The sequence below is a fragment of the Mastigoproctus giganteus genome, chromosome 13 (assembly GCF_048544385.1).
Source record: "Mastigoproctus giganteus isolate SK-2022 chromosome 13, ASM4854438v1, whole genome shotgun sequence".
Taxonomy (NCBI): domain Eukaryota; kingdom Metazoa; phylum Arthropoda; class Arachnida; order Uropygi; family Thelyphonidae; genus Mastigoproctus; species Mastigoproctus giganteus.
This window is the reverse complement of record NC_143587.1, coordinates 105,562,078-105,585,879: the sequence shown is the minus strand read 5'-3', so window position 1 is coordinate 105,585,879 and position 23,802 is coordinate 105,562,078. Positions and strand designations below refer to the sequence as shown.

Genomic DNA, 23,802 nt, shown 5'->3' with positions numbered 1-23,802 from the left:
TATGACTTTTCTCGTCACTTCTAATATCTTTTTTTAAACAGAGGTTGCCACCATTCTAGTTGTTTGGTTATGCGTTTATCCAAAGATATTCAAAGCATACATGTTTCAAAAATCTTATTTACTATAGTGTCATGCATTAATTAAAACTGCTAAAAATCTATCTTTCAGCACTTCTTTCTAGACAACAGACTCTCAATTTTCCAGGATCGGACATTTCAAGACTCCAAATTTAAAAAAAAATAATAATTCTAACCAGAAATCATAAAAGTCAAGTAATAACTAGAATAGCTATAAACAGATGATTTGCAAGTCGCAAATAAGCGACAAGAAGTGCCTATAAATCGTCATTGGGAGATTAGTGTACCTATTATCTTTAGTTTAGTTTGTTTTAGTGCGTCACGTCGATTGTCATTTCGTCGCACGACAAAAGGACCAATTTTTTTTCGTTATTTCTGTCAGGGATGTAGGGGGGTTTTTTTGTTAATAAATAGCGAAAATCATGGGCAAACACAAGAGTTTTGCTTTCAATAAAACACAAAAACTTGAAATTATCAAAAGTTCGAAAACGGTGTATCCATTAAATTTCTAATAAACCATTATAATGTTGGTGACCAAACCATATGCAACATTGTAAAAAATAAAGGGAAACTATTTGATTTAAAATGGACATTGTAAAAAATAAAAGGAAGCATCGAATTGGACAGCGAGTAGTGCATGGTAAGTTATTTGTTTTTTATCCAACGCCATACTTTTTATGTAGGTTGCTGAACATTTTTCGATACAGTAAGTCCAACACTTACATAGCTTTGGACTTACATTACGGTAGACGGAATACGAGAAGTGGTGAAGGGATCGGCACCAATGAGGTCAACTATATTAACCAAGGCTATGAAACACATATCAGTTTTTACAGTACAATAACATGCATTTTTTTCTTCCTTTTATATTTTCTTTTCTTATGTGCCACTCCGACTACTTCACTGCTGTCCCCAGATAATTTAATTGAATTACTTAAAAATATATAACTATTTTTCTTCATTCTTCTGAGGATATTATGTGGTTTTTGTAATTTTGGCATATCAGGGATATAGTAGCAATATTATATTAGTCATTCCCAAGTTCGTAAAACTCAACTTACGTAAGAAGTCCTGTAATGTACTCTTATATATGTCGGGGGGACTTACTATATTTTTGGATTATTCGGGAAATCGATTATCCAGGAATTTTGTTTTACCATCTAACCCGGAAAATTGAGAGTCTACTGTAGTAGTAAATGTACATCAAATATTCATCGACTTTCACAGGAAGGTGGTCACCATTTCAGAAACAATTAATGAAATGGGCATATTATCAGGAAGAGTTCAATCTGTTCTTTTAGTACCCTTGCTATTCCAGTTTTATACCCACTATAACAGGGATTATCAACACCAATCTTCACACCTACAGTAACAGGAATTAACAACACCAAGTACCAGAGTTTTTTTAAAGGAATCCCACATGCTTTGAGGTTGTTCATAAGGTGCCCAATACTGACATATCATGGTCATCATCCAAAACTGGCACTGAGAGCAAGCTGTTCTTGATTTGATAATTTTCTTTATTAGGAAAGGTTACCTTAAGGGTACATTGGGTGAAATAATTACTGTGATTACTGCCATCAGTAAAAAAATAACTGGCACATTTTAAAAATCCATTAATTACCCCTTTTCTCTGTGTATAATTCTGCTAACAAGATGTTCAAGCAAACAGCTTCAACTTCTCAAATATCACTATTAATTCCTTAAATTCTGATCTCCAGGTAATTCTCCAGTGTGGCAAAGATAACTTAGTTTATTTCAATCCTTCTATCTCACAAAAGGGATTCTTCTGCTCCTATGCTTAACTTTGATCACGCTCTGATTTCCAGGAAAGATCATATCTCTATTGGGGATTAACCCAACGTCTAATCTCTTGGCATAAGCACATTACAAATACTGCTACCTCTGGCATCTAAAAAACTCGGCTTTTGCTCTTGGTGCTACTTTTTTCCAAACAACAAATCCCCCCACCCCACCCCACCATGAAATATTGTTCTCACATCTGGGGCCTTCCCCCAAAACTCTCTCAAGTTTCTAGATTCCATTCAAGAGAGAGCAGTTAGGTTAATTAATGACTCAACTCTAACAGAGTCTCTCCACTCTGTCTCGTATATGTTCTGTTTCTGCTGCATGCCTTTTCTATAGATAGTTCCATGGGCACGGTTCTTCTGAATTGGCTTCTATAATTTCCACTCTCTCTTCCAAAGCAATCCGAACGTGCTGCAACCAGTCAACATCCTTTTACTGTCAAACTTCAAACTCACAGAACCAACTTTTCTTGGTTCTGTGAGTTTGGTCACAGAATCAACTTTGCTTCCTCATTTATTCCTTCAACTTCCATTCTCTGGAACAACATTCCTTCATATGTATTTCCTGAAAATTACAACATATAGAAGTTCAAGTCTAATGGCAACAAGTATCTTCTTTTATCTTCTCAACCTTCAGCCCATGCACAGTACTAAGTGCTATAAGTTCTAATACCTCTTGCATTGGGGATTTTCATTTAAAAAAAAAACACCTTACCAAATCCTTAAAACTCTTTTTATATCCTTATAATTACAGGGATAAAAAAAAAAATTTACTCGCTAAATGCATTTTCATCCATTTTTCATTATCTTTGTATGATAACTCCTTAACAGAACAGAATGAATGCATGCACTAATGGCTTTGATGAAGGGGAAAAAGGTTCTGCATATTTCTCATATATTTCAGCCCAGCTGATTGAGTTCAAAAGCCCATTAGTCTATGATTATCCTTTTGCTTGTAATTAAAATTGTTGCCCCTTTGAAAATTATCAATAATCCTTCACTGCCAAAATATCATTTGGCAATATCCACTACAGGACATTATGGACATTTGCTGCTAACAGTTTGTGTACCATTGTATTTGTGATATTATTAGGGTAATTGGTAATTTGGGAAAAAAAAATTGGAATAAGGAATAGACTGTTCACGGCACAATTTTTTTTTTCTAATAATTTTGGGTGATTTATTGAATAAATCACACTGAATGCTGAAAATGAATCCGTTTTCAATTACCTAAACTAAAATATTTCATTAGGTATATCCTGTTTAGATTTGTCCTCCTGGTTGCGGGGGGGGGGGGGGGGGGGGGGGGGGGGGCAGAGAGAGAGAGAGAGAGAGAGAGAGAGAGAGAGAGAGATTAACACAAAATTTATTAAATCATCAGGATTTTAAATATCAGCATACTGATTGAGAATGCAACTCTCAAGCCCAGCATCAACTTTTGCAAAAAAGATGCATACCTTGATATGAAAGCCTAATCATTGTTTCTTTGAAGATAAATACTATGAGATCATTATATACAAAGGGTACTAGGAAAGTTTTGCAATACAGCTTTGTTTATTTAATTTTTTCAAAGTAATTTCCTCTACATTCAATACACCTCTCCATCCTCCGAAACCAATCTTTAAACCAGTTCTGCCAAGTTTCACTAGGGAGTAAAGCACACTCGTTGTCCCAAGCCCGTAGAAGCTCCTCATCACTGGAAAACCGCCTCCCTTTTAGCTTCATTTTCACATGCGGGAACAGTGCAAAGTCGCAGGGAGCAAGGTCTGGACTGTAGGGGAGGGTGCTCGAGAAGTTTCAGTCCTGTCGTGGTCAAATATTCGGTGCAGGCTTTGGCACTGTTAGCTGGAGCATTATCGTGATGGAGGTACCAGGTGTCCATTCTTGACTTTGGCCGCAGGTTCTTCATAGATCCAATGACTTTAGGCAGGCATTGTTCAGTATATCACTTAGCTGTGACTGTCTTCTGCGTGTCCAAAACGACACGTTCCACAATTCCACTCGATTTGAAAAATACAGCTATCATTTTCTTCTTTACAGATCGAGATTTTCTGACAATTACGGGTGTGTCGTCATCATCATCAAAGACCCAAACTTTGTTTTGAGCCTTGGTCGGCAGATCGTAATAGTACAGCCAAGTCTCGTCACCTGTCACGATGTTGTTCACATACCGAGATTGTCCCTTATCAAACTTTTTTAACATCTCCCGGCACCAAGTCACACGTCGTGTCATCTGCTCTTCAGTCAGTTGATGCGGCACCCAGACAGAACCAAGTTTTTTCACGTGCAAATGATCTTGCAGAATCGAACGAATTGCTGGTGCATTTAGGCCCAAAGTATCCTCTATCTGTTGGTAGGTCACTCGCCCGTTTTCGTCAAGCATTTTCCTCACAGCAGTAACGTTTTCCTCCGTAACTGACGTTCGTGGCCTTCCCGGCCTCTCAGAATCCTTCAGAGTGAAATTTCCCCTTTGGAATTCTCTATACCACCTGAATATCGTTGTACGATGTGGACAATCATCATCTAGTGCAAGAGTCATTTCTTCTAAGCACTGGTCTATGGTTAAACCACGCACGAAATTATACCGCAAAACTGTCCTTATCTCATTTCGTGACCACGATGCCATCGCAAGCACTTTACACTCTCACTACTAATGAATAACTGAGCCCATCGACTTGGCGCGGCGGCTACTATGCACGTATGAACATGTCTCAACATGCAGCAACAAGCAACTTCCTGTGATTCATTGTTGCGTCATATTCCAAAACTTTCCTAGTACCCTTTGTATGAACTGTGCTTAAATGTTTTCTGAACTGTACTTTTCTTTGCTCTTACCACACCTGTGGCTATTTTATTTTCCAATAAGTGCTGCCTTCAAATGAATTCACTTGCACAATGATATTGTAAGTCCAGAAGTTATGCCATTGTTGGAAGCATCTGCAGAACTCCTGCATTTTGTTTACCTTAATTCTGCTCTTCAGTTCTTGGATTATGATAATGATGTCAATGATGACAGGTCAATGTTCAAAAAACGTTGCGAACTAGTGTTGAATTTTAAAGTGTCTGCAATGCTGCCCAGACTCGATATGAGGGAGTATACGATGAGAGTCTTGTCAATCAATTTGGCCCTGGAGAGATTGCGTAAGGCACATGGGATAGAATTTTTTTCAGTGCGGTCTGTGCTTACTAACAGAAGAGACTGCCTCTACAGGGATGGGATACACTTAAATAGAAAGGGTGCAAGAATATTAACTAATGATAGCAAGGCAGTGTTAGGCGGATCGGAAAACTGCTAACTTGGGTGGGGGATTCACAGACTAAAAGATTACCAGTAGCTGCAGCAGAGGCGAAAGCAATTCTTGCAATGCTTCTATTCTAACGAGCAGCAGTCTAGAGAGCAAGTTGCTGGAGACTTCAAGAGCTGCTGGGAGTCATTATGGAACAAGTAAATACATGGGCTCTGTCAGGATAACTAAGAGTAAGAACAGGCGCATGTATATTTGCATGTACACCAATGCCAGAAGTATAGTAAATAAATTTGATGAATTTGAAGTGCTGATCAAGGCATCAAAGGGAGATATTGTTCGGAAATCAGAGACATGGTGTCACACAGATATAAACAGTACAGAATTGGAATTTGGGGAGTAGAATGTGTACTGAAAGGATATACAGGGTAGGAAGGGAGGAGGAGGAGGAGGTTATGCTGTTAGTTAAGAAACATAAAATCTAATGAAGTGCATCCAGTTGACATGGATGGACAGTTGACATGGATGGACTCTGTAATTTGCAAAACTTAAGCCTTTCTTCGTAAGAGCAACCCTTTGTTCCATTCACTAATCTTGTTGCCCTTCTCTGTACCCGTTCCAGCAGCTCTACATCCTTCTTGAAATGAGGCCTCCAGATCTGTATACAGTACTCAAGATGTGGCCTAACCATTGCCTTATACAAGGGAATAATCACCTCCTTATCCTTGCTAGAAAAATTCCTGTATATCATTGACAAAACACCATGAGCTACTCTTGCAGCTCGTCTGCACTGCTCAGAGAACTTCATATCTGCCTGCACAATTACCCCAGGTCCATTTCATTCTCCACCACTGTCAGTGTAGTACCGCAGAGTTGATACGTTGCTCTGGGGTTACTGTTTCCCATATGTAGTACTTTACATTTGTCAATGTTAAACTTCATTTGCCACCTCTCAGCCCATCTGTTCAACCTTTCCAGATCCTGTTGCAGCAGCATAGCGTCAGTAGTGTCCTTAACAACCCTGCCAACCTTTGTATCATCTGCAAACTTGGACATTAAACTTGATATCCCATCATCAATATCATTCATAAACACCAAAAACAACAACGGACCCAACACTGAACCCTGAGGAACTCCACTAATAACATTAGTCCACGTTGAGCAGTGTCCATTGATTACCACTCTCTGTCTTCTACCACTCAACCATCCCCTTATCCATAGCAGCAATTTGCCTCCAATGCCACACTGCTCCAATTTGTGCAGCAGTCTTCCATGTGCAACAGTATCGAAAGCCTTTCTAAGATCCAAATATATAATATCAAAGTTATTCCCTGCATCCAGTTCTTTTGTGACTACCTCATAGTATCCAATCAAATTGGTCAGGCAAGACCTGCCCTTAACAAAACCATGCTGCGTCTGAGCTATAACTGAATTCTTGTCTAGATGATCCTGCAGTGCTTCTTTAACCAGTGCCTCCATTAATTTACCTGGAACAGAAGTTAAACTAACAGGTCTATAATTACTTGTGTCAGCCTTTGATCCTCCTTTGTGAGTTGGGGTTACATTTGCACATCTCCAGTCTATGGGTACCTCCCCTGAGTCCAAAGAAGCTCTCATAATTATGGCTAGGGGTTTGCTTACTTCCTTTGCTGCCTCCTTTAATATAACTGGATAGATCCCATCCACCCCAGGTGCCTTTTTTATGTTTATCCTCAACAATCTCTCCTCCACTTTCCTCTCAGTTATTACAAAATCATCCAGCTCACTGCCAATGTTTACTTTACCTACATCATTCTCCTTCCTGAATAACTCCTCATGCGTGAATGGAGATGCAAAATACTCGTTTAGATTGTTAGCCACCTGAGCAGGATCCTCAACTGTTGAACCATCAATATCCAGTGGACCAATCTGATTCATCCCTTTCCTTCTTGAGTTTAAATATGTAAAGAACTCTTTTCTGTTTTTCTTTGCATCCTTTGCCAAGGATTTTTCGTAGTCTGCCTTTGCCTGCCTAATCTCCTTTGTGACTTGGTTACAGACCAAATTATATCTATCATAGGCTTCCATGTCACCCATTAATTTGTATGTATCCCATGCATTTTTCTTCTCTGCCACATGTCTCATTAGTTCATCTGACAACCATTTAGGCCGAAACCTTGAACAATATTTCTTAGTTGGTATGTAAAGCCTGGTAGCCTCCAAGATTAGTTCCTTGAATGCTTCCCATTTTGAGTTTGCTGTTGGTAACATCATCAGTTGGTCCCACTGTATAGAATTTAAATACTGTCTCAGACCATCATAGTCGCCTTTACGAAAACAAAAACCCTTCCCTTTACCCCTAATGGTAGTTACCTCCTTGAGTAAATCCCACTTCAACGCACTGTGATCACTGCCACCTAGTGGTTCATTTATCTGCAGATTCTTAATGCATGAAGAATCACTACTGATAATCAGATCAAGAGTATTGCTCCCTCTCGTTGCCTCACGAACATGCTGATGTAGAAAACAATCATCCAATAAATCCACAAAAGCCTTGCTAGTGTGCAAGTGACCAACCCACAAATTCCAGTCAATATCTTCGAAATTAAAATCCCCCATTATAAGACTCTCTGATTTACTGGCCCACTCTATTTCCCTGTACAATATCTTATTATACCCATCAGAGTCATTAGGCCTATAGCACACTCCTACTCTCAATTTTGATTTCCCTATGCTTATGTCACACCAAACTGACTCGACACTGCCCTGTCCATCGATGTCGACTCGCTTCACTTCCTTGGACTTTATGTGTTTCTTAATTAATAGCATAACCCCTCCTCCCCTCCCCTCCTGTCCTGTCTATCCTTTCTATACACATTGTATTCCCCAAATTCCAGTTCCGCATTACTTATATCTGTGTGACACCACGTCTCTGATATCCCAACAATATCTGCCTTTGATGTTTTGAGCAATACCTCAAATTCATCAAATTTATTTATCAAACTCCTAGCATTGGTGTACACGAGATTTTCTAATAAACAATACCATATGTATGGTACGCTATGGCTACAGATGCTGATAAACCACATAAATCCACAACAAAGCAACCAACTAATAAACAGTCATCTGTAATTTCGAAATCACTAATTTCGTATGACTCAGCCTCACTTGCACAGCCTCTTCTTAGCATGAAAGGTCTTTTTTCTTCAGTAAAGACAGATGCAAAGTATTCACTCTGATTTGCCCTTTTCTCCCTTGTATCCACATACATGAAAAATTCCTTGTCCTCATTCTTTGCTCTCTTGGCCAATGCTTTCTCATTATTACTATGAAACAGTGAAAACCCTCTACTTTTTAAATTAATAAATAAATTTAACTGATATTTATTTACATTCTAATTAAAATGAAATGTGTTATTCTATAATTATTCTATAAATGTGAATTATTGGAATCATCCTTAAGATTGTCTAATATTCATAATCTGGAACAGCATGTCATTCATTATAACAGGTTTAAAAAATAAAAAGCATATAAATCAACTCACCAGGTTCCTGTAGTGTTGTCTGGGAAAGAGGCCTTTTCAGATTAAAACCCAAAAGAAAATGAGCAAAGTTGGGACCAGGATGACCAAGGCAAGTTAGTAATAATAACAACAGTTGCTGGCGTGCACTATTGCGAACTGAACTATCATAAGCAGATTCCCCTATATGAAATAATTTTTTGTTACAAATTAGTTTTTGTTCATTAAATAAATAAATAAAAAAAAGAAATCAGCTGAAACTAGAAAATGGGCTGTTCTTACTAAATTAGGAGGATAAATGAAAAAAAGTATTTAAACTGTTCAATTTACATTGATTTGAATAGGGCCCTCAACCAGCATAGAAGTACTGAGTCAAATGTCTTTCACTGTTCACTTCCATACACACAGGGTTTCAGACCTACAAAATGTTCATTGTTTTCAGACCAATTACCAACAAAAATTTTATTCCATTTGTTTGTACAGACTTACACCGAAATGTCAATATGGTACAGGCCCTTTATCCAGAAATCTTAGAACCAAAGACTCTGGATTTTGGGTTCTTGAAGAGACAAATCATAACACATGAAATAAAGCATTAAAAACATATATTAAGATTTATATTATCTAAAAAGCATTACAAAATACAAATTTGAATAATTTACAATATACCATCCAATATGCAATATAACTCTATTACAAAAGTCTGAATATATATGATTACAGCTTGCTTAATGTTGAAAAATGAGAGCCAGAATCAATGCCTTTTCAGAAAAATGTACCAATTTTTTTTTTAAAACATGCCCTGTAAAGTGAACTGTTTCATATATTTAGGCTTACTTTGTTTCAAAAACATCTTGTATTTTTTATACCCACAGAATGTTTCTCAGAAACATTGTATCATTCTGCTCACCTTCCTTAATAATTTCTTCAGTTTTAACGTAATGCATTAGTCAATTAAAATGTTTTTTCATTTGTCCCTTCATCAATATCATCAACAATACCCTCACCTTTTGCAGGATGCATAAGTACATTAACTATTACAATGTATCAAAACATTTCCAAGCAATATGCGACTTTTGTGAATTTTTATTAGAGCTATTTCACATGCAAAAGATTGAAGTGTTTCAAGTGTTTCAGGTGGCTAACAAATTAAACGAGTATATTGCATCTACATTCATGCATGAGGATTTATTCAGGGAGGGGAATACCAGAGGTGAGTTAAATTCTGGCAGTAAGCTGGATGATTTAGTAATAACTGAGAGGAAAGTGGAGGAGAAATTGTTGAAGTTAACATAAACAAGTAATACAAAAAAAAAAGTCAATTCCTACTTAGGTCAACAAATAAAAATTTTATTTTAGTTACTTTTTATTAAATAATTACAATTAATATAAATATGTATATACATATGACTGAATCACAATATTAAGTGGCAAAATAGAAAGCGAATTTCCTTGCAATTTTCCATTTTCCTTTCTATATATGGTGTTGGACTATTATTTTTATTCACATGTTTCATTTTCCATTTTGTTCCCTCCTTGACTCAGACTAGAACCCAGAATGAAAAAGAATCTGAAAAAGAAATTTTTTTGCAGCGATCTACACGCTTCACCACTGACTGTATTTATTCCTAAATTTATATCCTGCTAAATATCTTATATAAGAGAAATTTTTTTCTCCCATATAAAACTAAAATTAATTAATTAAATTTAATTAATGAATTAATATTTGAAAAAACTGTATTAACATCAAGTGTCATCCACTACAAGTTTAAAAAAATGTATTTGAACTTGAGTGGATGATGCTTGTCTACGACGTAAATCTTGTAATTGTGTTTCGCGCTGCTCTTGCATCTCATTTTCTATTGTTAGTGCTTGTCTACGACGTAAATCTTGTAATCGTAATTCGCGTTGTTCTTGAGTTTCATTTGTTATTGATAGTGCATGTCTTTGACGATCAGCTAATAATCGAGTTTCGCACTACTCTTCAGACGCATCCTGTAATCTTTGATTTCGTTTATCTAAGCGTAGGCGCTTTTCTTCTTCTGTTTCATTTGCAAGCTTTTCTTGGCGCTTTTGTTTTTCTTTCTCTAATCGTCGCTTGCGTTGTGTTGTAGTTTCTTTTCGCTTTCCTTTCGCATTGTCCGTTTGTGAAGCAAGGGTCGATACCGTTAATCCAGTTTGTTTGTTTAGTTTATTGTTTTCATTCATTTTTAATCCCACGTAACAGGAGCAAATATACGGTCCACTCCATCAGTGGCCCTGATGATGGAGTAAGGCTTCTTACAACAGGGGGGCGCCCGGTACCCTGAGGGGCACCCTAGCGACATAATTATTTTACTTCTTCTTCTTGGTCCTTAGCTGGCAGCTGGGGGAGGCGGTTGGCCACGCAAGCAGTATGCTGCTGTAGGTGCCGCAGGGTTTCGGACTTGGTCTGTGATGTTCTTCCGTACTTTACGATCCATGGCATCAGTCCTGGCCTGGTTAAGGTCGAGACGCCGGCTCTTCAAGTCATTTTCCACTTGCTTGGCCCACGTTTTCCTAGGCGCGGTCCGTTGGATGCTCCATTGGGTGGGTCGTTGTCTGCAAAGGAGTGTGGATGGTATTCTGTTCGTGCCCATTCTACATATGTGGCCAAACCATCCAAGCCTTCGCTTCTGGATTTGGTCGGCAATGGTTGGTTGCTGTTGGCATCTGGTGCGGATGGTATCATTAGTGATGCGGTCACGAAGTGAGATGCCCAAAATCTGCCGCAGGCATCGCATTTGGAATACCTCAAGTTTGTTTAAATGTAGCTTGAGACAAATCCATGTTTCTGATCCATAAAGGAGAATGGGCAGGATCAAAGTCCGGAAGAGTCGGATTTTAGTCTTTGAGGAAATCTTGGTCCTCTTCCACAGACCCCATTTGAGCGAGGCGAATGCAGTGGCCGCCTGTCCAATTCTGCTGTGGATTTCCATGGTGGATGCAACTTTCTTCTCCTGGACCAGCGACCCAAGGTATTTAAGTCCTGCACTTGCTCGATCTGGACGCCTTCGAGATAGATGGTGGCTTGCGACCCATCTGTTGTCAGGGCCTTTGTCTTATCAGCATTGATCTTCAAACCGTATGGCCGGGCAATGCGGGCAATGTCGTAGAGGATGTCCGTGGCTTCAGAGTCGTTACCAGCAAAGATAGCACTATCATCGGCAAACATCAGGTCAGTCACATAGTGATCCTTGTCATATTGTATGCCCCATCTGTTTCTGAATGCTTGCCTCATAATGGCGTCGACCACGATGTTGAAAAGCAACGGGGAGGCTACATCCCCTTGGCGGACTCCAGTTTGGATGGTAAATTCCTCAGATAAATAGTCCTGGATGTGCACCTGGCTGGTTAAACCGTTGTATGCAGTTTGGAGGAGTGTGATGACTTTTCGAGGTACATGTTTGACCTCTAGTAGTTTCCATAAAGCAGGCCGATGGACACAGTCGAAAGCAGACTTAAAGTCAATGAAAACAATGACGGTTCGCTGCCCACACTGGATCCTCTCCTCCGTCAGCTGACGGATGGCAAAGATTTGATCACAGCCTCCTCGCCCAGGTCTAAATCCCGCCTGTTCTTCTCGACTGGTTTGCTCGCAATGTTTTTGCAGCCTTGACTGGATGATCTTCATAAAGACCTTTCCGATGATGGAAAGGAGGCTGATGCCACGGTAGTTCTTACAATCCCGGTTATCACCTTTCTTGTGGATCGGTACGATAATGGCTTTACTCCATGTTAGCGGAATTTGTTCAGTGCACCAGATGGTTTTGAGGAGTGAGTGTAGTCGGCGAAGCAGTATATCTCCCCCGGCTTTGATTGCTTCTGTGGTGACTTGGTCCACTCCTGGTGCCCTGCCATTCTTTAGGGATTGTATGGCTGCTTTCACTTCTTCTACTGTAGGCTCAACATCGACCATGGAGACATCAGGGGGATCGATCGATAGTGCGGCTTCTGGCGGTCCCTGAGGTGGGTCGTGATTATACAATGCTTTGAAGAATTCACTCCACCGTTGCAGGCGTTCGGACGGTGATCGCACGAAGGTCCCATCAGCATTCTTGATGTTGTCACTAGTCAATTTGGTCTTTCCACTCAGACATCTGAGGGTGCGGTAGAGAGTGCGGTACTCGTTCTTGGATGCCGCCACTTCAAGATCGTCTGCCACTTGGTTCCAGTATGCTTCTCTTTCCACTGTCATCCTTTGTCGGACTTCTTGGTTTAGCTGCCGGTACCGTTCAAAGTCGACCAACTTTGCCTGTTTCCGTTTGTCCACGCGGTCGAGGCACTCGTCTGATATCCATGGTTGCGTTCGACTTCGGGCAGGTGGACATAGGGGCTTGGCACACAGGATGGCATCAGAGATCTGCTTTTCTTCTTCATTTATATCCTCGGGCACGGCTAGCGTCTCGAAGCGAATTATTTTACTACCCTATGCCATTCAATTTCTCGACACGTAGCTCAATCTTAAGGTTAGGTAGGAGAAGTGACCAACAATTGATGACAAAGATTTTAAGGAGAGAAATCGGAATTGAACCCAAAGCATAAAATTTCTTCAATTTTATTTTTTGAGAAAAATCCTTCATTCTAACCACTAAGCCACAACTGCTAACTCACTCTCGAAAATCATTTGGATAAAACGTCTACTTAAGGCAAAAATTTTCAGAAATTTATCAAAAAATTATTGATTTTCGCAAGAATTGAACTCGCATTCTTCACCTTCACGTGAAAAATACTGAAATCCTTGCATTTTACCGATTCACCTACTGCCTGTTGATTTCAATTTTATTCCTAAATTTATATCCTGCTAAATATCTCATATAAGAGAAATTTTTTTCTCCCATGTAAAACTAAAATTAATTAATTTAATTTAATTAATGAATTAATATTTGAAAAATACTGTATTAACATCAAGTGTCATCCACTACAAGTTTAAAAAAATGTATTTGAACTTGAGTGGATGAATAAAAAGTATTTTATTAACGACTGAAAATTTGAACAAGATATATAAATATATATAGGGACAGTGTGAACTAATAGTAGGAATTAAAAAATGCACCCGAGGTGGATGGGATTTATCCAGTTATATTAAAGGAGGCAGCAAAGGAAGTAAGCAAACCCTTATCCATAATTATGAGAGCTTCTTTGGACTCAGGAGAGGTACCAATGGACTGGAGATATGCAAATGTGACCCCAATTCACAAAGGAGGATCAAAGGGGGACACAATTAATTATAGATATGTTAGTTTAAGATTAAAGAGGCTAGCGATCTGGATTCATTATTAATATCAAATAGACTGTGACAGAACAAGTTATGATAAGTTTAATAAAGGAAATACATACTTATATTAGATTATATGCATACAAAAGCTTTCAGCTGTTTTGTCAACTTTTCTCAGTTAAACTGACAGTTAAGAATGGAACATGAGGGCATGTACAGCCAATCATGTATGTGAAGTGCGTGATTAATTGTTGGATGTTGAAGCCTGTGGCTGTGATGCATGTGTACGTTGCCAGCATTTGTCATCAGTCAGAATTGTTGTTTCGATGATAGGGTGGACCCGACATCCACTGCTCCTGTTGACCGAGGTATTGGAGCATGTGATGTTCGACGACTCCAACCAGTCGCGTCATTGAAAGTGGCAGGACCTATCCACAATAACGACGTCGCAGTGTGGGTCAATGTCGTGGTGATTGCCCAAACATGTTCGGCAATATCTGAGTGCTCCTCATCCGCTAAGCGGATTGCTCTTTTGTGTTCAGAAAGGAATTTTTTGAGCCGTCTCCCAGTTTCCCCGATGTAGCAACTAGTGCAGTCACGGCAAGAAATTCGGTAGACCAATCCTCTTTGTAGTAAGGTGGGAACGTAACTTTCTGCCTGGGAGTTGTACGCATTTTATCCCATGTGATTTTAAGACCCTAGAAACCTGTTGTGATAGGTTTGGGTAGTATGGGTTAAAGGCACTCGCGATTGATTCATTACCTTGAATGTTTCTGTTGGTCGCTACGTGGCCATGTGTCTTTAGGTCACACTTTTCAAGAGTATTGATGGGATAGCCAGGCCTCGTAAGATCCGCCTTGACTTTTGCAATCTGGTTGTGCCTTTCATCTATAGAACTAGAGTGGGTCCAGGGACGAGTTAGCAAGGTTCGTGCAGTGGCAAGAAGATGGATACGTGATTGTGTGCTGACCAGAATTTGGTAAATTGGCCAGCACACATTGGTTTATGATGGACAGTTGTCTTCAAGTGCATGCCCTTGCGTCGGACAAGGATGTCTAAGCATGGTATGGTGTTGACCGATTCTAGCTTGATGGTGAATTTTATGAAAGGCGACAGAGAATTGAGGTGGTCTAAGATTCGGTCACGCAAATTTCTGGGGATAACCACGAACACATCATCCACGTAGTGACACCAAAAGTAATGGGATCTGGTACATTCGTGAATGCACAACCCTCTAATTCCTCCATTGCGATGTTTGCCGTGAGTGAACTAATCAGGAAACCCATGGCTGTGCCGTGTACCTGTTGGTAAATGGAGTCATTGAACATGATTGCACCACCTGTTAAGCACTGTCTGAGGGTAGTGGAGATATCATCTAGTGTTAGTTTGGTTCTGCTGCCAAGGGTTAGGTCGTTATCCAAGAGTTGCTTTGCACATGTGATGGCAAGTTCCACTCTAGTTCTGTAGATGAAAGGCACACCGAAATTGTTAAAGTCAAGGCGGATATTACGAAGTGTGGCTATCCCATCAATACCCTTGACAGGTGTGACCTACAGATACATGGCCACGTAGTGGCCAACAGAAACATCTAAGATAATGACTCAACCGCAAGCGCCTTTATCCCATACTACCCAAACCTATCACAACAGGTTTCTAGGGTTTTAAATTCACATGGGATAAAATGCGTACAACTCCCAGGCAGAATATGATTAAAGTTCGGCAATAGCACTCAGCTATTGCCGAACACGTTTGGACAACCCACCATGACACTAACCCACACCCTGATATCATGATTGTGGATAGGTCCTGCCACTATCGATTACGCGCCTGGTTGGAGTCGTTGAACACCACATGCTCCAATACCTCGGTCAACAGGAGCAGTGGATGTCGGGTCCACCCTATCATCGAAACAACAATTCTGACTAATGACAAACGCTGGCAACGTTGAAGGTTTTGATGGTATTAAATGCATATAAAACAATCCGTTACTCGTAGCATATATATATATATATATATATATATATATTTTTTTTTTTTTTTCCATTTGCACACCAGGTGAGATGCATGCGAATTTCCTTCGACAACAGTTTTCGAAGTTTATAACGTAGCTATGAATATAAATATTTTGTTGAAAGTTTGTAAGAAGATCAAATATGCATCCCTGAAGCCGCTGTTCCGATTTAGTCCTCTAAAAACAATTACAATAAGCGAACTTTGTTTTTATGAAATGCGCATTGTGGTGATCAGTTTTACGACAGTTTTTTTTTCTTCCCCTTCTGTTTCCAGTATGGCTTCCAACAGATGAATTTCCTTGATTTTTTGTTAGTAGATACAATACATACTGAAGAAAGGAAAGAAGATATTTTTGTTTTTCAAAACCAATTCGTTGCAATTCTTTCATACAACAATTACAAAAAGCAGTAAAGGCAAAATGTTGTGACAGAGCGACAATGCAAAATACTGTTCGCAAGTAATGATGCTCAACTGTGTTTGTTTTCCACGAAAATTGTTTACAGTTTTATTTTCTCTTGGATCACCTTGGTAACGCTAATGACATAAGCTTGACCAGTCAATTATATCTCTGTGTCTGTTGATTCGTTTGAGACAGATTAGGCACGAATTTTAAACTAATGCCGTAGCGCGTTTCATCTTCAAAGTGTTTTGCTGACCTAATAATTCATAAATTGATATGTGATCGTGTAAGATCCATTCTTACAAATATTATGTTAATAAAATTTTACCAATTTTTTTGGAAAATATCTAATGTTTAAAACAGACAAGCACTCAGCAGAATTTGCTTGTGCTGTGTACATTTCATTAGGGACTGGATTGGCATGGCAGCAGGAGGGATGCTGACCGATAGGTAGTACAATGGGAAGGTCAGTTTTTAGGTGGTTCTTCTTTACAGAATGCAGGGCTGTACCAAACTTATGGCAGCAGGAGACAAAAGAACGCCCACACCCTAAAACGGTTTCGGACTCCATCCAAAGGGAAGACCTCAGATCAGCAATTCATTGAGTGACAGATTGTTTAGCCAACTTTGTGGTGAAAACAATGCACATTTCAATTGTTTGCTGCTTCACACAGAAGTTCGTTGGCTTTCAAAAGGTATTTGTCTGAATTGATTTTACAATTTGTTTGATACAGTACTAGAGTTCCTAGAAAACAGAGAAGACGGATTGCGGGCCAACCTGATTACATCCAAAAATGACATCGCTTATTTGACAGACCTCTATAAAATATTTAATGAAGTCAATCTACAATTACAAGGTGGTGAATGGAATTTAATTAAACCAAAAAATGTTATTGCCGCTTTTGTGCAGAAACTTCTTCTGTTCAAGCAGAATCTAGGCCGAGGGGAATATAGCCACTTTTCAAATTTATCAGCAGTGTCTCTCAAAAAGGAAGATTTACTTACATACTGTCAACACTTGGAGGTTCTCCATGCTGATTTCAATGAGCGATTCAAGGATATTCTAAACATGAATATACCAAATTGGGTTCTAGATCCTTTCTCACATGTAAACACAGCAGGATAATCAAATTTAGAAGAGGAACTCATAGAACTCACAACAAATGAAGAACTAAAAATAAAATTCAAAAGTGGATACCAAGTGTTCTGGCTTCAGAAATCAATACCGACACTGTACCCTGGATTATGGGAAATAGTGCAAAAATTTTTAATTGCATTTCCATCTTCTTATTTGGCTGAGCGAATTTACTATCTAAGAAAAGGAACCGATTGCATATAACTGAGAGTGGCGATTTACGACTGTTTTTAACGAAAATTGAACCCGATATTACCAAACTTTTAAAAATGCATCAGGCTCATCCTTCACATTAATTTGTTATTTTTTCTTTGTAAGTTCGAAATAAACAATTTTCTAATATATTTGATGGTGTTTTAATTATTACAATAAGATCCTTACTAATGCATTTGCAATCTCTTAATATGTATTCCGAATTTTCATATTTAAACCATTGTATGAAACTGTGCATGTTATTTGAGCATACACTTTACATATGGGCTATGTTTCATCAAAATAGGTATAGCAATAACTGTGTTCAAGATGAAGCACATATTGGCCACTACTTTTTCAATAATTTAACGGCATAAGCAGTAACGTATCATTGTTATTGTTATTTAGTTACTATTTATGTCAAAAATATCAAACGCCTTGAACGGGGGGCATTAAAAAATGTATGTCTTTCAAAGTGGGCGGTGGCCCGAAAAAGTTTGGGAACCTATGGCTTAAACAGAATTGTGGAATCTAGTGCCTCCGGTGCTAGATTACACAATTCTACGGACTACCAAAGGTTCACAAAGACGGTACACCATTAAGATCAATGTCTCCTGTTGTGGTTCACCGAGTTATGAATTAGCGAAGTTTGTCTCGGGGCTCCATTCTCCCCTAGTAGGCAAGACCACCAACACTATCTCCAACAGTAGTGAATTCATAGAATGGATCCAAACCATATCCATCTCACAAGATCAAATCATGGCAAAATTTGATGTAGTTTCACTTTTCACTTCCATCCCAGGAGAACTTGCCATCACATGTGCAAAGCAACTCTTGATAACGACCAAATCCTTGGCAGCAGAACCAATCTAACACCAGACGACATTAACCCCGGGGCTCACATCTGGTGAGTATGGGCTTGGCACACCCAGGGTCCTGAGCTGGATATCATCATTCTTCTCTTTCTTGGTGATTCCCTTCTAATTTTGACACACACACTCTCTTTCTCTCTCTCTCTCTCTCTCTCTCTCTCTCTCTCTCTCTCTCTCTCTCTCTCTCAGGGTTACTTGGGAACTGGGGTTTTTTTTTTCTCTCCCTGGTGCAGCATAAGCCTCAGGCTTCCTTGCATCATATGGATATATGATGCAAGGAAGCTTGATTTGATTGATTGATTTGGTAGTTGTTGGCGCATCGGCTTCTGTGGCCATATTGCACCTCCCAAGGTTTTTGCAGTACTTTGATCCAAGCCCGAGGCGGGAATCGAACCCGCGACCTTTGGGTTGCCGGGCAGGTACTTTACCCACTCGGCTAGCCCGGTCGGCTTGCAAGGAAGCCTGATAATAATAATAATAATAATAATAATAATCTCCACTGCCCTCAGACTGTGCTTAACAGGTGGTGCAATCATGTTCAATGACTCCATTTACCAACAAGTACATGGCACAGCCGTGGGTACCATGGTTAGTTCGGTCACAGCAAACATCGCGATGGAGGAATTAGATGGTCGTGCATTCCCGAATGTACCAGATCCCATTACCTTTTGGTGTCGCTACGTGGACGATGTGTTCGTAGTTATCCCCAGAAATTCATGTTATCGAATCTTAGACCACCTCAATTCTCTATCGCCTTTCATAAAATTCACCATCGAGCTAGTATCGGACAACACCATACCATACTTAGACACCCTTGTCCGGTGCGAGGGCACGAGCTTGAAGACAACTGTCCATCGTAAACAATGTGTGCTGGCCAATTTACCAACTTCCGGTCAGCACACATGCCTGGACCCACTCTAGCTCTGTAAATGAGAGGCACACCGAAATTGCTAAAGTAAAGGTGGATCTTACGAGGTGTGGCTATCCCATCAATACCCTTGACAGGTGTGACCTACAGACACACATGGCCACGTAGCGACAAACAGAAACATCCAAGGTAATAAATCAACCGCAAGCGCCTTTATCCCATACTACCCAAACCTATCACAACAGGTTTATAGAGTCTTAAAATCACATGGGATAAAATGCGTACAACTCCCAGGCAGAAAGTTACGATCCCTCATCTCTAAAGTAAAAACACCAGTCCCCACCTTACTACAAAGCAGATTGGTCTACAGCATCTCTTGCCGTGACTGCACTAGTTGCTACATCGGGGAAACTGGAAGACAGCTCAAAAAATGCCTTTCCAAACACGAAAGAGCAATCCGCTTAGTGGATGTGGAGCACTCGTTTGGTTGTCCAAACGAACATGTTTGGGCAGTGGATGTCGGGTCCACCCTATCATCGAAACAACTATTCTGACTAATGACAAACGCTGGCAACGTACACATGCATCACAGCCACAGGCTTCAACATCCAACAATTAATAACACACTTCAAGTACAAGACTGGCAGTACACGCCCTCATGCTCCATTCTTAACTGTCAGTTTAACTGAGGAAGGTTGACTAAACAACCAAAAGCTTTTTGTTTGTATGTATCTAATCTGATATATGTATATTTCCTATTATTAAACTTGTCACAATCTATTTTGTATCCGTTTTCCCTGAGTTACAGAAATTTTGATAATACTTACGTACATAGATTAATTAATACTGTAATATGTACACACTAATTAATATTTCTGTTCACTGACTTTTTTTTTGGGTTGTAAAATTTAAAACAGTAAAATAATATAAGCAATTAATAACAAAGAACACAGCATGCACAAATTGAAACTAACACAATACGTGCTAGTGAGATAAGAAGTAACAAGCTTACAAAGCTTAAAAAATAGGGAAAAAAAGAGAAGATTCTGGAATTTTTTTTTTTTTATATGATTGAAGATTTCATGGAAGGGGAAACAGATTTCACCACAAAATTGCAGCTATCGGTATTAACACAAATGCAATAAGATCAAGTTTACTACCTGTTTATAACAGATTTCACTAACAGAAAAGCCCAATAAACCGGAAACTGCAAATTGTTTTTGTTTTATGGTAATGACCTCCAGAAATATATCATAAAGGCATTCAAAATTGATCCTTATAACCAAACATATGATAGCGATGAAACCAGAGTGCATTTTAATGACTTGAATTAGTTTTTTGAAATTTGATTCTATAAAATGGCTGACTCTACTAACCAGTGATCATGATAACTGGCAAAGTGAAATAAGTGGAGCTTACAATTGTCTCTGACCAGACCATGTGGTCCTTCTTCTCAGCTAATAGCAGCATTTGTAAATGTGTTGGGCACATGTTTTCTTTTTGCATCTTTTAATTGAAGTGATTCTTTGTGTTGTGCTTCCATCAATATATTGGTTTTAATACATTTTTTTATCAATATGTACAATTTCCATTATAAAAATTGCCTCTCAGAGAAATAAATAGCTTAGTTATATATCGAAATTTTCAACTTCCAAGGTCTTGGAATGAATTACCGAAAAACATTACTGGATTCAAATTACAATATTTGCACAATACGATGGTGTCTGGAAAGGATTAACATCGTAAAGTGGGGATCAACTGTAAATTAGTTTGTGACTTCTGTTCCTCTATGCAATGTATCCCTTTGGACTGCTGTATAAAAAATCCAAATGGTACATGACTTTCTAATTTCAACTGGATTTATATATGAAAGTTGGGTATACTTGCTGTTGGATGATATAACCACGTCACATGGCAATTTTTGATTATCAATGGCATAAGAGGTTATCTAGATTTTAAATTTTGATCAATAATGTACTCCTGGACTGTAACTCTAATAGAAATAGCATTTCATCCAAGTCAGCCAGATTTGCTGTTGGGTGCTATGATTACCATGTCATGATGACCAATGGCCAAAGAATATACACAGCTTAATGAATTCAATTTTTATTTGTCAATGAAAATAACTCCGACCTGTAAAAGTGATGGACAATTCCATATGATGAAGGTATTTCTCTCTCCAATAAGCATAATAAAAAAGCAAGTTTTCCATAACACCTAGTAGCATAACATTTCTGAATTTTATCAAGAACCATATCGATTTTATGGCCTTGAAAACATTTACCATTCTGAATATGGGTTCCTACACTGTATTTCCATACCTAAGTGAAATATACACTTTGTGATTTGAAATTGCAGTGCCCCAAAGGAATGAAGAAGCCATTTCTCTCTCCAATAAGCATAATAAGAAACCAAGTTTAAGAAAGCAATATCAGGAGCGTACAAATCAGCAGACATATATTTGTGCTGAGATATACAAATGATTAAATGGTTAAAAATATGGGAGAATGGGAGAACTGGGCAATATCTTCAGCTAATAAAAAACATATCCAGAAATTGTGGGGTTCAAAGCAAAGCATGGGTGATGCAGTTAACAGACTTCAGTCTTGCAGGAACTGACTTCAGAGTGCAAGAAGATTGTAGCGAATGAAGAAATGTTATGTTCGATACCAATATTAGCAACTATTATCATGTGCTCCTTTATTCCTCGACTATTGTTACTCTAAGAATCCTCTTTGTATTTCAGTTCTTAAAGGGTGCTGCAATTCCAATGTCATAGAGTGTATAAAGAAAAAAATGTATCTAGATTTCTCTGTCTATTCTTTTACCCATTCAACCCTAACAGTAATCATTGCAATCAAAACTGACATCAAGGTAAGCTACTGCAACAAATCTAGAAAAATTAAGAAATGGCAGATAAAGTTTAACAATGACAAATGCAAGGTACTGCATATAGGTAGCAGTAATCCGAGATTAACATACCAACTGTGTGGTACTACACTCAGGGTAGGAGCATTAGCAACTAAGGCCATACTGCTCCGGGGTTATATGCGGTGGTCATTCCCTGACCTTTCCGCATCCTGACCGCCCGTGGTCATGAATACATCCGCATTCATGACCACGGGCTTGAACCCTGGTCTAATCAAGAAGCGTGTGCTATGCACTGTTGCTCCTGCCAATCTGGCTACGAAGACGTCACTCAGGGTAGTGAAAACTAAAAAAGAATTGGGGGTAATTGTGCAGTCAGATATGAAGTATCTGACTAGCAAACAGGCTGCCAGGCCAGCTCATGGGGATTATCAATGATATACAAGAATTTTGCTAGAGGGAATAAGCAAGTGATCATCCCATTTTAAACAGCAGTGGTTAGGCCACACCTTGAGTACTGCAGTATTCAAGATGTGGATCTGTTGTAACAGACACAGAGAAGGGCAATGAGATTGGTAAGGGAGGTCTTACCAAGAAAAGAGTCAATTCTGCAAATTGCAACATCTGGAGACTAGGTACCTGCAAGATGATCTGATTGAAGTGTTTACAGCTGTGGATTGAGGAAGCTCAATGCTGACAGCATTCTTCTGCTTGCTCAGACTACACATATCAGAGAGAATAAATTCAAATTGAGGCAGTGTGGTTGTAGGATAGATATATGGAAGCTAGCATTCGGTCATTGGGTGATTGACTTCTATCTGTTGTTGTAGTGGAAAAGGGCGGTTTCAGTAAATTCAAGGAAGAACTTAGACAAACTATTGGAGAGGATGGACAGGAGATGTGGAAAGTATTCTCTCTCTCTCTCTCTCTCTCGTTTTTTTTTTTTTTTTTGGTTAATGCTTTATAAGCTTTCCTTTTTTGCTTAATTTGCCTTGCCACTACTAATACTAATGTTATCCTTTGCCATCAACATCAAATGGTCAATACGGATGTGGCTAAGGTAAAGAAAGCCAACACAAGAACCACGGCAAACTTACCAGACAAACTAATTTCCCACTACTGCAGTATCTCCCTGCATCCTCAGTAAAGAGATGGTGTGTGTGTGTGTGTGTGTGTGTGTGTGTGTGTGTGTGTGTGTGTGTGTGTGTGTGTGTGTGTGTGTGTGTGTGTGTGTGTGTGTGTGTGTGTGTGTGTTATCGGTAGTGGCAATAGAAGTCAATAACGATGTATTGATTAGTTTTTCTCACGTAAATAAATTTTGTACCCGTAAGTAAATTTCAGCTGCGAAGGAATTACACTCATGAACTCCAATAATCTGCTTTTAATAATGAGAAAAAAAACTAATCAATACATCGTGACTGACTTCTACTGCCACTACCAATAACACGCACCATCTGTTTGCTGAGAATGCAGGGAGAAACTGCGGTAGTGGGAAACAAATTTATACGGTAAGTTCGCCGAAGTTTTCCATGGTTCTTGTATTGGCTCTCTTTACCTTCGCCATGGATGCCTCTCTCAATGTACTGCAG

At 39.1% G+C, this 23,802-nt stretch overlaps 1 protein-coding gene across 2 annotated transcripts in view; it reads right to left on the bottom strand.

Annotated features, from left to right (window-relative positions):
* Nup205 (nuclear pore complex protein Nup205) overlaps positions 1-23,802 on the bottom strand; it is a 738,550-nt gene that overhangs the window by 371,464 nt on the left and 343,284 nt on the right. For both annotated transcript variants that reach the window (XM_090387115.1, XM_090387116.1), the window contains exon 21: positions 8,654-8,812. In XM_090387115.1, coding sequence (XP_090243241.1) covers positions 8,654-8,812 — 159 coding nt within the window. The remainder of the gene's footprint in view (positions 1-8,653; positions 8,813-23,802) is intronic.